Source organism: Patiria miniata, unplaced genomic scaffold (assembly GCF_015706575.1).
Source record: "Patiria miniata isolate m_02_andy unplaced genomic scaffold, ASM1570657v1 HiC_scaffold_13, whole genome shotgun sequence".
Taxonomy (NCBI): domain Eukaryota; kingdom Metazoa; phylum Echinodermata; class Asteroidea; order Valvatida; family Asterinidae; genus Patiria; species Patiria miniata.
In genome coordinates this window covers 3,473,086-3,490,745 of record NW_024037051.1, presented here as the reverse complement: position 1 = coordinate 3,490,745, position 17,660 = coordinate 3,473,086, and the positions used below count along the sequence as shown (strand labels likewise).

Here is a 17,660-nt window from a genome sequence, read left to right as displayed (position 1 = left end):
TGCCATATAGACAGGCGCCTAACAGAGCTTGTTAAATCACGTATCTTTTTCGCATAATAACACGAGATACCACTCAAAATTATTGACACATTAGGGGCAGGAAAAATTTTCCTTGTTATGAATTTTGTCTTGGGAAGCTGTTTTGGGTAATATTATCCTTTTGTGTTCACTTTCCTTTTTGTGAGTATGTTAACGATCGTAAAGATTTTGCAATACATGAATTAATAATAAATAATCGGATTTCGAAAGGCACATATCGCCCCAACCAAGCCCCGGCCCCCAGCCCCGGCCTCGCGCACCCGTTGACGCAGGCCCCGCGTTAGCCCCATAAATGTGGCCTATTTACTGGACTGCCTCCGTAAACATAGGCCACACGTCCACATGTACAAAAAACGTGTCGACTTTGCCAAATTTTGATTTTCACATTTAGGCTTAGTTTGTAGGATTTTTTTGCTTTAGAAGCATACTCACCCACTTTATAGGCTAGTCAGAAAGTGCTGCCTTTATCAGATGTCAAATTTTTGTGAAATTTCATGTTGAAATTTTGATACGCAAACGTGTAAAAATGAATCTGGAAATTTCACGAAAAATATACATCTGAAAATGGCAGCACTTTCTGATTAGCCTATAAAGTGGATAAGTATGCCTCTAAAGCAAAAAAATCCTACAAACTAAGCCTAAATGTGAAAATCAAAATTTGGCAAAGTCGACACGATTTTTGTACATGTGGACGTGTGGCCTATGTCTACGGAGGCAGTCCAGTAAATAGGCCACATTTATGGGGCTAGCCCCGCGTATACGGCCGCGCTGCGCTGGCAGTCACTGCTCGACTGACTGACACCGTCTAAGGCCGGCGTGCGCATTGTAAACGGGCGATTGTGTAGTTTAGGATCCTTTCCCTATAACTTTAAATAGCGTATCAGAAAGAATGTTGCAACCTGACGCCACTTCAGCGGTTATGTACAAAGTCTATGGAGAGTTAAGAAAATTTTCTAATTTCCTAACAAAATTGGAAATGTTTCTCAGTCCCAGATTCATATCATCATTTTTTGCTATGATGAATGACCTTCGAATCATTCATTCATGCATTTCCTTTCTCTCTGAGTCACTTTTAATAACTGTTGCAGACCAATCGACAATGACTTGCGTGTGTAACAAGTTTTACCAATTTTACTTTACTTAGCCAGCATAGCCAGTTGTTTTATTTTATCTCAGCGCAGGGCAGAGAAAAAGCAATTTCTACTTAAAAATTATTACGATTCATAAAGATAAAAATAACATAGCAATAACACTGCCAAGTGATGCAGGAGACCCACAAAAAGCACAGCTTGTCGTGTGTGAGTCCCCATGAATAACAAAAGAAGATACAGGAAAAGGGAACGATAATAAATATCAACAAGCACCCTCAATCCTGTAGTTTACTTGAAGTTGAAGTGTTTTGGGTATTAATTCTACATTTTATAACTGACATTTTGTGAAGAGATGTTTGATTGGTATCTATTTCTCTAGTCCAAGTAAACTGGGACCCAACTTATCGCCTTATTATCATTCAGACATGGTCTGGTGATTATAGGGTCCAAGCTAAACCGCATCAATCAGTTGACACAATTTTGTCATTGACCCCAAAACCCAACATTGTCCAACAAAAACATCAGATTTCACCCTCAAAACGGCCTACAAATAACTAAATATGCCACCTGAGGTACAGGTAGAGATTGATGATTAAGATCGAGGTACTAAAGTTTACTTACGACCTTGGGTGGCGTATCTAGTAATTTGTAGGCCATTTTGAGGGAGAAATCTTATGTTTTTGTTGGGCAATGTTGGTTTTTTGGGTAAAGAACAAAATTGTGTCGACCGATTGATGTGGTTTAGCTTGGACCCAACTATCGCCAGACCATGTCCGAATGTTGAAAAGGCGATAAGTTGGATCCAAGTTACTCGGACTACTATTTGTCTGAGATTCAGACAAGATGTATTTGTCTGATATTTTCAGTTCCATTTTTTTACAGGTCTGGATAGATGCAGCTGGAAATGTGTGCCTGTTGCCTTGTGAAAGAACTTGTATTTTGTAATGCTCACATTACTAGGAAAATGTTCTTGCCAACTTCAGTGCAAATACATGAACCAGTGTGCAACGTCAGTGTCTTTCAAAACAAATCTGGACTAATTTATTCCTGACACTGATGACTACTGTGTAAGCTGAAGAGAAAAAAAACACAAACAAGTGCTAAACTTCCTTCTGCAAATTACGTCTTTCATAAAAGCCAAAGATGTCTCGACTTCTGCAACTCAAGGACTCTCTTAGGAACCTGAAATCGTCCAACTTTAAACATCCGAAGCTCCTAGCTGGTGTGGCGCTCTCTGTCGTAGTGGCCTATGGTGCCAAAGACCATGTGCAATACGCGTGCTCGGTAGTTAAAAGCATCTTTGATGACATCACCTCCAAGCATAGCGACGAGTCCAAAAAAGCGCTCGCCATGAAGCGGAGCAGTGTCGTCATCATGGACACCACCAAGGACGAGACTGGTTCGTCCCACGCCGTCAGTTCAGAACTGAACCGCAAACTGATCCGCCTGATCAAGATCATCATGCCGGGGATCCTGACCAAAGAGTTTGGGCTCCTCTTCCTCCACACCATGTCTCTGATCTGCCGGACTTTCCTGTCGATCTACGTGGCTCATCTGGAAGGGAACATGGTGAAGGCGATCGTCAACAAGAACATGATGCAGTTCCTCCTGCACATCCTCAAGTGGCTCTTGATCGCCGTTCCCGCGACGTTCGTCAACAGCACAATCCGCTTCCTGGAGAGCACCCTGTCTCTGGCCTTCCGCTCCCGCTTGGTCAACCACTGCTACGAGATGTACTTCAAGAACCAGACCTACTACCGCGTGGGCAACATGGACACGCGGCTGGTCAACCCGGACCAGAACCTGACAGAAGACATCAGCACCTTCTGCGAGTCCGTGGCCCACCTGTACTCGCAGCTCAGCAAGCCCATGCTGGACATCATGCTGATGTGTTACACCCTCGTTGGTCTGGCTACCAAGAATAACTCGGGGACCAGCTTCTCCACCTTGATCGGCAGCCTGACGTTCATCGCCACGGCCAAGATTCTGAGGGCTGCCTCGCCCAGGTTCGGCCGACTGGTGGCTGACGAGGCTGATAAGAAGGGAAACCTCCGCTTTGTGCATTCCAGAGTGATTGCTAATGCTGAAGAGATCGCTTTCTATGATGGACATGAGGTACTGGGCTGAATAAATTATAAATGGTTTGAACATACAGTGTCAAGTACAGTATAAAAGAGGTATTCACTTCAAAAAATGTGTAAGAAAATGAAGTGACAAGCAATTATTCAGTAACCTTCATTCAGTTACGGGGTAGGCCTATATTTTCATTACTTGGTTCAGCATTTTTTTTTGTATCTGACTTTTCCATGGTTTTTCTAAGTATCGTTTAAGTTGAGGTTGTCTTTGTAGGCTTTAAAATGTAACTGTCCCATTTCTGTTGTGGTTGAACTCGGGACTCCATGACTCAAGTAGTAAATTCACTACTTTGCAAATTGTAGCAATCTAAATCATGTACATGTGAGGCATTCTGGCAAAATGAGTCGGAACTGGGCTCAGCCTGTAGTGGAGAAAAATGCAAAAAACCGGATGGGGGCCGATTTTTTTTCCCGATATTCAGATTTATTGATGTTTGTCATCATTGATATGTCTACCACACAAGTTTTCAGCAATAATATTCAAAAAATGTAAATAAAAAAGTGTTTTAAGGGAACCAACTTGCATCTGTCAATTTCACAACTACAAAAACAGTATTTTACTCTTTTGACATGTCGATAAATGTAAACTTTAAACAGCAATAACTTGTCAATGAAATTTCTGATTGAAATGCAACAAACGGTATTATAACAGACATTTATTCTCTTTCCTAATAATCGCAAACCCTCGTTTTGACCTCTGCCCAGTTCTTTCTCATTTTACCAGAACGCCTCATACATGTATGTGCAACACTGTAATCATTTACATGTATGCAAAGGTGTTAAACATAACGCCATAACTTTGTAGGCCTACATGTTCGTTCAAAGACCAAGGGCACCAAAAGACAGAAAGTAGATTGATCAGTTTTAATTCTCATCGTTGTTGATTCAGGTCGAGCATTCACAGCTGAAGCGTAGCTACGAAGCCTTGAAGAAGCAGATGAGCCTCATCTATCGTCAGCGTCTGTGGTACGTCATGCTGGAGCAGTTCCTTCTCAAGTACACCTGGAGCGCTAACGGTCTCGCCATGGTTGCCGTCCCCATTATCACTGCCAAGACTCGGCCAATTGGGCCCGGTAAGTAGAGTGAACGAACAGTACATGGCATTCTGCGACCACTTTCAAAAGTCCCATCGAGAGGGACAAACGGCAGGCGTGTACTGGGCCATTTCACGCTAGACAAATCTCAGAGTTGACGCGGGGTTGAAAACATTTGGCGTCCCACACTTGAACATTTGAAACCTTGTGTCAACCCTGCGTCAACCCTGAGATTGATTTCGCCCAGGGTTGAAACTCTCACCAGGGTTCAAAACGGTAGTAACTGAGTGAAATAAGCTAGGTTTGCACGTAAACAGTTTGAAACAATGCGGGGTTGAATGCGGGGTTCGAAAATAAAAACACTCAACCCGAGGCAGCACTGGGTTTGCCTAGGGTTGAGTTCAACCCGGATTTAGAGGATCTAGTGCGAAAAGGCCTTAAAGGTGTAGTCCATCATTTGTAATATGTGCATTTTTTTCGTTTGAAGTAACAAACGTTCTCAAAATGTAAAGAAGGGTGATAAACAACTAACCTCATGCAATTTCAGCTCAGCTTCAGCTGTATTTGTCGAGGAAAACAGCACTCTGGGATCTCGATTTCAAATCAGAAGTTGCTGAATCATATTTTGAATTTGGCCTGAATTCAGCGTCTGAAACACGTTCTCACCGAGCTGGATGCAGCTACGCGATGTCGCACACTGATCCGACGGGTTATAGAGGGTGCGCGCGCGTGTGCGTCTTGTAAACGCTTGCGCGCGCTTCGCCGTATTAAAAAACAAACTACTAACTACGGCCTCCCTTTCTTTGATTTCTTCAAAACGACAACATGCCAGAAAGAATCATTTCACAGGGAGTTTAGTCCCCTTACAATCTTTCAACCAAGTATGTTTTTCAACAATAATTACGTCAGTCGCTGTTTGGATAGCTGCAAATGATGGACTGTAGCTTTAAGTTTATTCCAAGTGTGCACGATCCAAATTATGTTCTTTCGTGTGGAGTTCGAAAGTCGGATGGGATGGATGCATTAAAGTGTTGGTATTTTGCGGAGTTGTAGTCAAGGTACTAATTGTGTTGTATCACAAGTCCAATCACAAGTCACTCACTAGTCCTACCATCCCAAGTAAACTCACAAGCTTTTCACACAAAATGTGACAAAAGCCTTGTGACTTGTGATGCACTACGGGTGATTCATCACGGTGACCTCAACTACAATACTGGTAATTTGATAACTTTATTTTGTTCAGATGGGAAGCCAGCCACCGAGACCGAGTCTGTCAGTCTTCGCACCCAGAACTTCATCACGGCCAAGAGCTTGCTGCTTAGCCTGGCTGATGCCATGGAGAGGGTCATGTCATCGTACAAAGAGGTGAGAGTGGTCCAGGCAAAGCACCCAAGGCTAGACCTCGAACCTTAGAGCAGGTTTAATCAAAGACCATTGGATGACTGCATGTAGTGACTGTTTTGAGACACATGTTGTGTCTGCATAGCATGCAAAGGCATCCAGTTGAACGGTGGTCAAATATCATTCAAAAACATATCAATACAGTTTAACTGCTTTACATTACAGTGGCATAGCAAGGGGATACCTCCCCTCTGCTAGCTACGCCGCTGGGATCGAAGGTGTCAAGGCCCCCTCCCCCTTTTTTTTAACGGAGGCCGGGTGTCCAATGAAAAATAAACTTGTCTACCTTTCAGCCTGGATGAAATTCCCCCCCCCTCCCACAGTAACATCCAGCCCCCCTACTACGCCCCCCCCCCCTCCCCCATCCAGATGATAACCCTGGCTATGCCATTGGTACATTACATTCTCCTTCAACATAACCAAAATGACCAATGTTTATACCATAATCCTCTATGGTATTTTGGCAAAAAAAACCACACTAATTGCTGGTTAGGGTCTGACATTTATGGCAAGCACTATGAGTGCCCGTCTGTGGCGGATACCGGCGCTTTACAAGTTCTCTTCTTCATTTATTGATAAATGCAACAACGTCCAACACTTGTCAGAATGAGAATCCTGCTCGGTGTAGCAATTTCTTTCATGTCAAAAATCTCAAGGCCAAACTGCCTGAGAGTCTGTGGTCACCAACTGCAGCAAGATACATCTATTGCATAGTTCAGTCTAGAGCGTGCAAATTGACTTCAAGAACTCCTGCGAGATTTTACGAGAATACAGCACATCCGGGCACCATGTACATATCTGCAACATGTGTAAAGCCCTTCTTTTTTTTTTGCATTCATTTTGTGTCCTTACCGGGCCCGTCCAATCATGGCAAGGGTTATTTTGAAGAAGAAAAAGAAAGCATTACAATTTACAACATACATGTATTGAAAATATTGCGAATTGATGACTATTATATATTTAAAATTGTTGATCTCAACTTCCGCTCACTGGATCATGCAGATAACAATTAGATAAAACACTGGAAACTGTGACTAGACTAGTTAGTGTTTGGTACCGAGACACAGAAAAAGTGAACGTGGACTGGCGAGACTTGCATGCTTTATGGGACTGGCTCTAGTTGTCTCAGAATTGGTTGTTTATGCACCCATGTGCCCAACCAATGGTGCACCCAAGGGCGGGGGGATGTTAGGGGGGCTTGAGCCCCCCCCCCCCCCCCCCCAAGAGGTTGTCAATTTTTTTTGGGGGGGGGGGATCAATTTTGTTTTTTAGTCCCATGATTTGACCGTGGTGATATGTATGTGGCCTATTTTCGAGTAGCATAATATGAGTGTAAATGACGCCGCCAATGTCAAAATAGTCCTTTCCCCCCACTCCCCCCCCCCCTCGCCACCCCCACTCCCCCCTCGCCACCCCACTCCCATCTCCCCACCCACCTCCCCCCCCCCCAAAAAAAAAAAATTGGGAAGTCCCCCCCCCCTCCTGCCCGCCCCCAAGCCAAATCCTTGGTGTGCCACTGCTTTCACCATATTTTGGATAGAGTTTGCCAAATAAAGCTTGAAACAATTATTATCTTCTTTTGTTTTCATTTCTTAGGTGACAGCCCTTGCTGGGTACACCTCTCGAGTGTCAGACCTTCTTGAAGTATTTGAGGATGTGAGCAACGGCCACTACGTCAGGGCACGGGTTGTCAAAGGTGGCCATAAGACCCCTCACGCTAAGAGCGTTGCACACGTAGAAGGTCCCTTAGTGGTTGCAGGTATGTAGGTGTACTGCTGGGGTGTACGTGGACCTTGAATAATAGAGGACAATAGGATTCACGATTGGGTGGAGGTCCTCAGTTGGAAATTGTGTACAAAAACCAAGGGGGTTCATAAGACCCCTCCTGCTGAAGTGTGACACACGTAGAAGGTCCCCATATATGGATTCTTTTGGGGAACTAATCCAACGGGCAGGTTTTCATGTGCAACCTCTATGAGAGAACACGGCAAAAACAGGCCCTTTTTTGCATCTATCGCGACCACTACATTCGACATTATTCGACAGAGTTTACCTTAGTTCTTACTACATTGTACAGTATGACCCTAACAATATATTCTTTCAGAAAATGAAAGAAAAACTGAATAAAACACCGATTTTCCCTCGCCAAAATTATGTTGAACACTGCATTTTTAGTCAAAAATCGCCTAGTTTTGTGTGTAAACCACGCGTTCAGCCAAGAACTGGTCCATTTATATCATCACAACATTAAATAGCGCCACCTGGGAGCTTAGATCTCTCGAGTCATTTTTCTTCGTCTCGTCAGCTTTCCAACAATATAACCCTTATTGTGATTGGTTGAGGTTTAGGCTCGCCTGTATTCAGACTGTGTGTGTGTTAGCAGTAGCTGCAATTTGGGGATTTTTTTATTATAGGGAAATTGGGATCAAGTTAGTCGCTGTTGGAACCTTCTACTGCCAATCACAAGTTGTCCAGTCCTAAATCAACTCACAAGTTATTCAACTGAGCTGTGACAAAAGCATTCTTTTCTTATTTGCGCTTAGCTAGTTACTTACGACTTGACTTGCAACTTGACTTGTGAAGTTCTTGTGATCACAGACACTTTGACTATAACACTGCTTTTTAATGACACCTATCTGCATGTGGTTGTAATGATCTTTTTTGACAGGGGAGGTCACAGAGACAGACTCCGCCCTCATTATTGCCAAAGATTTGCCAATCATCACCCCCAACAGAGATGTTGTCGTCAGCAAACTCTCCTTGAAAGTAAGTGTGCTGATATATGAATATACCCTTGGCAAAAGCAATTGACTAGCGCCTCTTGAATAAAGACATTCCCTCACAGACGGGCAGTGTAGAACTGGACAGCTCACTTGGCAGAAAGCATTGTTTCATTGCTGCGGAGGTTCGTCTCCCGTCAATCTCTTCTTTCATCCTAGTGTTTTTTTCTGTTTGTCTGTTTTGTTTAGCGTGGCTGTTTATTTTGCTTGACATCTCAATTGAATTCAATAGTGGGTTTTGCCCGTCACCGACGTATTTTTATAAACACTATATATTCTAGAAAAATCACTCGGATGGGACTCGAACCTGAGGTTGCTGAAGTATTCATAAGATGGAATTTGCGGCGGGGTCATGTAAATTCAATATCTACCGTTTGCCCTTCACCAACGTATTTTTATAAGCAATGTATAGTCAGTGTTGTTCCGAGTGATTGTGACAAAAATCGCTCAGGTGGGACTCGAACCCACGACCTCCTGTTTACTAGTGCAGACCATTGTTCTAGTCAAGTCCATCACAGTTCCCCACAAGTCCCTGCAAGTCCATCGCAAGTCCATCACAAGTCCATCACGAGTCCATCACAAGTCCATCACAAGTCCATCACTGGGCCATCACAAGTCCATCACAGGTCCATCACAAGTCCATCCCAAGTCCACCACAGGTCCATCTCAAGTCCATCACAAGTCCATCACAATTCCATCACAAGTCCATCACAAGTCCATCACAAGTCCATCACAAGTCCATCCCAAGTCCATCCCAAGTCCATCACTGGTCCATCACAGGTCCATCACAGGTCCATCACAAGTCCATCCCAAGTCCACCACAGGTCCATCTCAAGTCCATCACAAGTCCATCACAATTCCATCACAAGTCCATCACAAGTCCATCCCAAGTCCATCACAAGTCCATCCCAAGTCCATCACTGGTCCATCCCAAGTCCATCACAGGTCCATCACAAGTCCATCACAAGTCCATCACAAGTCCATCACAAGTCCATCACAAGTCCATCACAAGTCCATCACAAGTCCATCACAAGTCCATCACAAGTCCATCACAAGTCCATCACAAGTCCATCACAAGTCCATCACAAGTCCATCACAAGTCCATCACAAGTCCATCACAAGTCCATCACAGGTCCATCACAGGTCCATCACAAGTCCATCACAAGTCCATCGCAGGTCCATCACAAGTCCATCACAAGTCCTTCAGTCTCAAGTCAAGTTACTAGCCATTCCAATGAACTGTAACAAAAACATTCCTTTGTCATATTGTTCATCCCGTTACTTGTGACTGGGCTTATGAAAGGACTTGTGATAGACTCGACTACAACACTGGTACAGACATTTCACCACTCGACCACTGAGCTTGCCAGGGTCATCATCAGCTGGCTAGTTCGAATCCGATACAGCAGTGGGTACCGCAACCAAACTCTCTGCCTTATTTTTAAAAAAATTATGTTTGACTTGTTTTCAATCAGGTTACAGAAGGCATGCATCTGTTGATCACTGGGCCCAATGGATGTGGCAAGAGTTCCCTGTTCAGAATCCTGTGTGGTCTCTGGCCGGCCTACAGCGGAGAACTCATCAAGCCTAACCCAAAGGAGATGCTCTTCATTCCACAAAGGTAAGTTTAGAAATTGTTAAATTTTGTTCAAATGAAACCACAAAGGGAAACTTGATTTACCTGTCTTTAATAATATACATATCTCCAGCGCCTTGAGTACCTAATAGTTGGTAGATACGTGCGCTATATAAGACTCCGATATTATTATTATTATTAGGTTTCCCTTTGTCGCTCTTTTGAAAATTTGTTACAAAAAGCCGTATCCTCTCTGAGTGATCCCCGTTTGCTATTTCCCAGGTCTGTATCATGACTTTGGGCGTAATTCCCGGCTGCATGGTATATACAAGTTTATGGCTTCTGACTTGTACCCCTTGAACAAAGACACTGACAAATTGGGGAACTGCCAACATAGGGCTGGATAGCTCAGTTGGTAGAGCACCGGAACGGTAATCCGGAGGTCGCAGGTTCAAGCCCCGCTCCTGTCAATTTCTTTGCTTAACTTTTCAATGAAAAGTTTTTTGTTACAATTCTAGTTTTTTTTGGGGGGGATAGGGTTTGAACAAAAAAATATGACAAGCAATAGAGATTGGTCTTTGATTACTATATCATTTGGCAATGTTCTGTAATCTTCACTTCAATTTTATTTTGCTTTGGTAAAACTCAGTTGGTACAACACTTTGAAAGGATTCCAGAGGTCTTGAGTTGAATTTATTAAAGTCGTTTCTTTTTGACCTGAAAATTGAAAAAAGAATTAGTTAATATTTTCTATGCTGTTGTTTCTTCGCTTCTTTTTTTTCACCTGTAGTTTCATCACTGCCTGGAGACATTTTTATCCCATTATTTGAAAGATGCTAATTAGTTGTTTACATAACAAGTGACTTTTTTTCCTGAACACTGTTACCATTGAACACTGAATTCCGTTGTGCGCTTGTGTTCACACAAAAATTCCCTACATTATTTGTGGTAGTTGGCAAGGCTTCTTAATCCTAAACTTTAAAAACATAATCTGAACGTCTGGTTTCAGGCCCTACATGTCCCTAGGCACGCTGCGGGACCAGGTGATCTACCCGGACCGTCATGCTGACATGCTCAGGAAGGGTATGACAGACAAGGACCTGGAAGGAATCCTAGACATTGTCAACCTCCAGCAGATTGTCACCAGGGAAGGGGGTACGAATATGTCTTTAATTAAGGGAATAAATGTGTGCTCCGGAGGTTTTTATCACTCGTTTAATACCGCTTAGAGTCTTGGTGCTGATAATTACCCGAGCCGGAGGCGAGGGTAATTATCAGCACCCAGACTATAAGCGGTATTAAACAGAGTGATAAATACCGACCGAGCACATATTTATTCCCATTCATAAATACCTTATCCGTAAAAAAATATCAAATAATTCGTTCAAAAAATCCCGATTTTGTTCAACAAGTTCACTTCATGCTTTTTGAAACATCCCTCTAGCAAAATAATGGAGTGTTCAGCTGGCGAGTAAGATGTAAACAACCCTTTTATGGAGATTGACGCGTGCGTAGCATGTTCTGCGCGATGTCATGCAGAACGCACCTGGGGCGTTGCATTTTGAATTTAGAACTATAAAATTCTGTCTCGCTTGTAGTGTTGCGCATGCCTACGTGAGGATTGTGAACGTTCAACCAATGAAACGGTAAGAGGCACTGGATTTTTAGGAGTCCACATTTTATTGTGACACTGGAAAAGTGTTTAAGACCAGCTAGCCATGTCTTTATCATCCGTTTAAGACCGGCCACATGACGGGCTCTCGACCAATAGGAATAGCTAAACTGTCTGAGGTATTTATGAATTAAGATTCATAAATACCTGAGACAGTTTACCCATTCCTATTGGTCAATAGCTCGTTGCATGGGTGGTTTTAAACGGTTGATAAAACACCGGCTGGCTGGTTTTTAAACACTTTTCCAGTGTCACACGAAATTCGGACTCCTATAAAATCTGGTCTCTTTAACCCTTTTATTGGTTGAACGTTCACAATCTTCACTTAGGCATGCACAATACTAGTACCAGTGAGTCTGTATTTCAGAGAGTCCTAGATTCACATTTCACCGGCACTGCTGCATTCTGCGCCACTCATGCCACGTGGCGCGCCAATCTCCATGTAAGAAGATTTGTAGTACTACTTGCAAGAGGCACAACCCATAACATAGCTAGATGGTGTTCAAAAAAACATGAAGTAAAATTGTTGAACAAAATCGTTCTGACAAAACTTGTTCTGAATTTTTTTACCCAAAGGTATTTATGAATGGAAATAAATATGTAATTGTTATACCTCTGTCTTGAATACTGTATTTTCATTGGCCTAGAACGATCACGTGTTAAGTTCATAAAAAGTCATGGCACACTCCCCATGGGATATCACGTACAGGTACAGGAGGCAGGAGTGTGCTATTACTTTTTACGTACGGTACGTATACGGTGTGAAACGCTTTGGTACCCACGCTATTTTCACCACGTTTTCACACATGAGTGGCGGCAGCAAACTAGCAGATGATCAGCTGTTTCGAGCACGCGTCATGCATGTGAGTTGCCGTTTGATTGTCATGATTGTTGTGTTTTTATCGCTATTTGTTTTTTATGATTTTTACATCAAAATCCAAAGAATCCAAGACAGAGGTATAACAAAACAATTGTTGACTGCTGTGATGTGGAATATGACTTTTTAACCCCCTCGGGGCGCATATCACCCTCGGCTTTCGGCCTCAGGTGCTATGGAAAAAATTGAAGTTTTGGGGGCATTTTGTAAAAAACCTAAAATTGTTCTTTTCTCACTGGATACTGAATGTAATGAGTTGAACTCTTCAGGGAATTCAATTCTGGCCTCTCGGCACCTCGTGTGATCTTTTGAGGAAATTTGTTGAAGTTGGATTTTTGGGTGAAAAACTGACTTTTTCGATGATGCCGGCTATGGAAAACGTTGAAGTTTTGGGGGCATTTTGTAAAAAACCTAAAATTGTTCTTTTCTCACTGGATACTGAATGTAATGAGTTGAACTCTTCGGGGAATTCAATTCTGGCCTCTAGGCACCTTGTGCGTACTTTTAAGGAAATTTTATGAAGTTGGATTTTTGGGTGAAAATCTGACTTTTTGATGATGCCGGCTATGGAAAATGTTGAAGTTTTGGGGGCATTTTGTAAAAAACCTAAAATTGTTCTTTTCTCACTGGATACTGAATGTAATGAGTTGAACTCTTCGGGGAATTCAATTATGGCCTCTAGGCACCTCGTGCGTACTTTTGAGGAAATTTGGTGAAGTTGGATTTTTGGGTCAAAAACTGACTTTTTTGATGATGCCGGCTATGGAAAATGTTGAAGTTTTGGGGGCATTTTGTTAAAACCTAAAATTGTTCTTTTCTCACTGGATACTGAATGTAATGAGTTGAACTCTTTAGGGAATTCAATTCTGGCCTCTCAGCACCTCGTGTGAACTTTTGAGGAAATTTGGCGAAGTTGGATTTTTGGGTGAAAAACTGACTTTTTCGATGATGCCGGCTATGGAAAACGTTGAAGTTTTGGGGGCATTTTGTAAAAAACCTGAAATTGTTCTTTTCTCACTGGATACTGGATGTAATGAGTTGAACTCTTCGGGGAATTCAATTCTGGCCTCTAGGCACCTCGTGTGATCTTTTGAGGAAATTTGGTGAAGTTGGATTTTTGGGTGAAAAACTGAATTTTTCGATGATGCCGGCTATGGAAAACGTTGAAGTTTTGGGGGCATTTTGTAAAAAACCTAAAATTGTTCTTTTCTCACTGGATACTGAATGTAATGAGGTAAACTCTTCGAGGAATTCAATTCTGGCCTCTAGGCACCTCGTGTGATCTTTTGAGGAAATTTGGTGAAGTTGGATTTTTGGGTGAAAAACTGACTTTTTCGATGATGCCGGCTATGGAAAACGTTGAAGTTTTGGGGGCATTTTGTAAAAACCTAAAATTGTTCTTTTCTCACTGGATACTGAATGTAATGAGTTGAACTCTTCAGGGAATTCAATTCTGGCCTCTAGGCACCTCGTGCGTACTTTCGAGGAAATTTTATGAAGTTGGATTTTTGGGTCAAAATCTGACTTTTTCGATGATGCCGGCTATGGAAAACGTTGAAGTTTTGGGGGCATTTTGTAAAAAACCTGAAATTGTTCTTTTCTCACTGGATACTGGATGTAATGAGTTGAACTCTTCAGGGAATTCAATTCTGGCCTCTAGGCACCTCGTGTGATCTTTTGAGGAAATTTGGTGAAGTTGGATTTTTGGGTGAAAAACTGACTTTTTCGATGAAGTTTTGGGGGCATTTTGTAAAAAACCTAAAATTGTTCTTTTCTGACTGGATACTGAATGTAATGAGTTAAACTCTTCGGGGAATTCAATTCTGGCCTCTAGGCACCTCGTGTGATCTTTTGAGGAAATTTGGTGAAGTTGGATTTTTGGGTGAAAAACTGACTTTTTCGATGATGCCGGCTATGGAAAACGTTGAAGTTTTGGGGGCATTTTGTAAAAACCTAAAATTGTTCTTTTCTCACTGGATTTTGGGGCATTTTGTAAAAAACCTGAAATTGTTCTTTTCTCACTGGATACTGGATGTAATGAGTTGAACTCTTCAGGGAATTCAATTCTGGCCTCTAGGCACCTCGTGTGATCTTTTGAGGAAATTTGGTGAAGTTGGATTTTTGGGTGAAAAACTGACTTTTTCGATGAAGTTTTGGGGGCATTTTGTAAAAAACCTAAAATAGGCACCTCGTGTGATCTTTTGAGGAAATTTGGTGAAGTTGGATTTTTGGGTGAAAAACTGACTTTTTCGATGATGCCGGCTATGGAAAACGTTGAAGTTTTGGGGGCATTTTGTAAAAACCTAAAATTGTTCTTTTCTCACTGGATACTGAATGTAATGAGTTGAACTCTTCAGGGAATTCAATTCTGGCCTCTAGGCACCTCGTGTGAACTTTTGTGGAAATTTGGTGAAGTTGGATTTTTGGGTCAAAAACTGACTTTTTCGATGATGCCGGCTATGGAAAACGTTGAAGTTTTGGGGGCATTTTGTAAAAACCTAAAATTGTGCGTTTCTCACTGGATACTGAATGTAATGAGTTGAACTCTTCAGGGAATTCAATTCTGGTCTCTAGGCACCTCGTGTGAACTTTTGTGGAAATTTGGTGAAGTTGGATTTTTGGGTGAAAAACTGACTTTTTCGATGATGCCGGCTATGGAAAACGTTGAAGTTTTGGGGGCATTTTGTAAAAAACCTAAAATTGTTCTTTTCTCACTGGATACTGAATGTAATGAGTTGAACTCTTCAGGGAATTCAATTCTGGCCTCTAGGCACCTTGTGCGTACTTTTGAGGAAATTTTATGAAGTTGGATTTTTGGGTCAAAATCTGACTTTTTGGATGATGCCGGCTATGGAAAACGTTGAAGTTTTGGGGGCATTTTGTAAAAACCTAAAATTGTTCTTTTCTCACTGGATACTGAATGTAATGTGTTGAACTCTTCAGGGAATTCAATTCTGGCCTCTCGGCACCTCGTGTGAACTTTTGAGGAAATTAGGTGAAGTTGGATTTTTGGGGATAAAATGACTTTTTCGATGATGCCGGCTATGGAAAACGTTGAAGTTTTGGGGCCATTTTGTAAAAAACCTAAAATTGTGCGTTTCTCACTGGATACTGAATGTAATGAGTTGAACTCTTCAGGGAATTTAATTCTGGCCTCTAGGCACCTCGTGTGATCGTTTGAGGAAATTTGGTTTAGTTGGATTTTTGGGTGAAAAACTGACTTTTTTGATGATGCCGGCTATGGAAAACGTTGAAGTTTTGGGGGCATTTTGTAAAAACCTAAAATTGTTCTTTTCTCACTGGATACTGAATGTAATAAGTTCAACTCTTTAGGGAATTCAATTCTGGCCTCTCGGCACCTCGTGTGAACTTTTGAGGAAATTGGTGCAGTTGGATTTTTGGGTGAAAAACTGACTTTTTCGATGATGCCGGCTATGGAAAACATTGAAGTTTTGGGGGCATTTTGTAAAAAACCTAAAATTGTTCTTTTCTCACTGGATACTGAATGTAATGAGTTGAACTCTTTGGGGAATTTAATTCTGGCCTCTAGGCACCTTGTTGGTACTTTTGAGGAAATTTTATGAAGTTGGATTTTTGGGTCAAAATCTGACTTTTTCGATGATGCCGGCTATGGAAGACGTTGAAGTTTTGGGGGCATTTTGTAAAAACGTAAAATTGTTCTTTTCTCACTGGATACTGAATGTAATGAGTTGAACTCTTCAGGGAATTCAATTCTGGCCTCTCGGCACCTCATGTGAACTTTTGAGGAAATTTGGTGAAGTTGGATTTTTGGGTGAAAAACTGACTTTTTCGATGATGCCGGCTATGGAAAACGTTGAAGTTTTGGGGGCATTTAGTAAAAAACCTAAAATTGTTCTTTTCTCACTGGTTACTGAATGTAATGAGTTGAACTCTTCGGGGAATTCAATTCTGGCCTCTAGGCACCTCGTGCGTACTTTCGAGGAAATTTTATGATGTTGGATTTTTGGGGAAAAACTTACTTTTTCGATGATGCCGGCTATGGAAAACGTTGAAGTTTTGGGGCATTTTGTAAAAAACCTAAAATTGTTCGTTTCTCACTGGATACTGAATGTAATGAGTAAAACTCTTCAGGGAATTCAATTCGTGCCTCTAGGCACCTTGTGTGGTCTTTTGAGGAAATTCGGTGAAGTTGGATTTTTGGGTCAAAAACTGACTTTTTCGATGATGCCGGCTATGGAAAACGTTGAAGTTTTGGGGGCATTTTGTAAAAAACCTAAAATTGTTCGTTTCTCACTGGATACTGAATGTAATGAGTAAATTCTTCAGGGAATTCAATTCGTGCCTCTAGGCACCTTGTGTGGTCTTTTGAGGAAATTCGGTGAAGTTGGATTTTTGGGTCAAAAACTGACTTTTTCGATGATGCCGGCTATGGAAAACGTTGAAGTTTTGGGGGCATTTTGTAAAAACCTAAAATTGAGCGTTTCTCACTGGATACTGAATGTAATGAGTTGAACTCTTCAGGGAATTCAATTCTGGCCTCTATTCACCTCGTGTGAACTTTTGAGGAAATTTGGTGAAGTTGGATTTTTGGGTGAAAAACTGACTTTTTCGATGATGCCGGCTATGGAAAACGTTGAAGTTTTGGGGGCATTTTGTAAAAACCTAAAATTGTTCTTTTCTCACTGGATACTGAATGTAATGTGTTGAACTCTTCAGGGAATTCAATTCTGGCCTATCGGCACCTCGTGTGAACTTTTGAGGAAATTTGGTGAAGTTGGATTTTTGGGGTAAAATGACTTTTTCGATGATGCCGGCTATGGAAAACGTTGAAGTTTTGGGGGCATTTGTATAAAACCTAAAATTGTTCTTTTCTCACTGGTTACTGAATGTAATGAGTTGAACTCTTCGGGGAATTCAATCCTGGCCTCTAGGCACCTCGTGCGTACTTTTAGGAAATTTTATGAAGTTGTATTTTGGGTCAAAATCTGACTTTTTCGATGATGCCGGCTATGGAAAACGTTGAAGTTTTGGGGGCATTTTGTAAAAAACTAAAATTGTTCTTTTCTCACTGGA

At 41.9% G+C, this 17,660-nt stretch overlaps 1 protein-coding gene and 1 non-coding gene across 2 annotated transcripts in view; both read left to right on the top strand.

Moving 5' to 3' along the window:
- The first annotated feature begins 81 nt into the window (after positions 1 to 81).
- The window catches only part of LOC119721507 (ATP-binding cassette sub-family D member 1-like), a 38,470-nt gene continuing 20,891 nt past the window's right edge, over positions 82 to 17,660 (top strand). Inside the window, exons 1-8 of the mRNA XM_038191583.1 lie at positions 82 to 146; positions 2,013 to 3,245; positions 4,155 to 4,338; positions 5,543 to 5,664; positions 7,297 to 7,459; positions 8,369 to 8,466; positions 9,956 to 10,101; positions 11,066 to 11,211. Coding sequence (XP_038047511.1) covers positions 2,274 to 3,245; positions 4,155 to 4,338; positions 5,543 to 5,664; positions 7,297 to 7,459; positions 8,369 to 8,466; positions 9,956 to 10,101; positions 11,066 to 11,211 — 1,831 coding nt within the window. The 5' untranslated portion in view covers positions 82 to 146; positions 2,013 to 2,273. The remainder of the gene's footprint in view (positions 147 to 2,012; positions 3,246 to 4,154; positions 4,339 to 5,542; positions 5,665 to 7,296; positions 7,460 to 8,368; positions 8,467 to 9,955; positions 10,102 to 11,065; positions 11,212 to 17,660) is intronic.
- On the top strand, positions 10,454 to 10,526 carry Trnat-ggu. The gene has a single exon. It is a non-coding gene; the product is annotated as a tRNA-Thr (tRNA).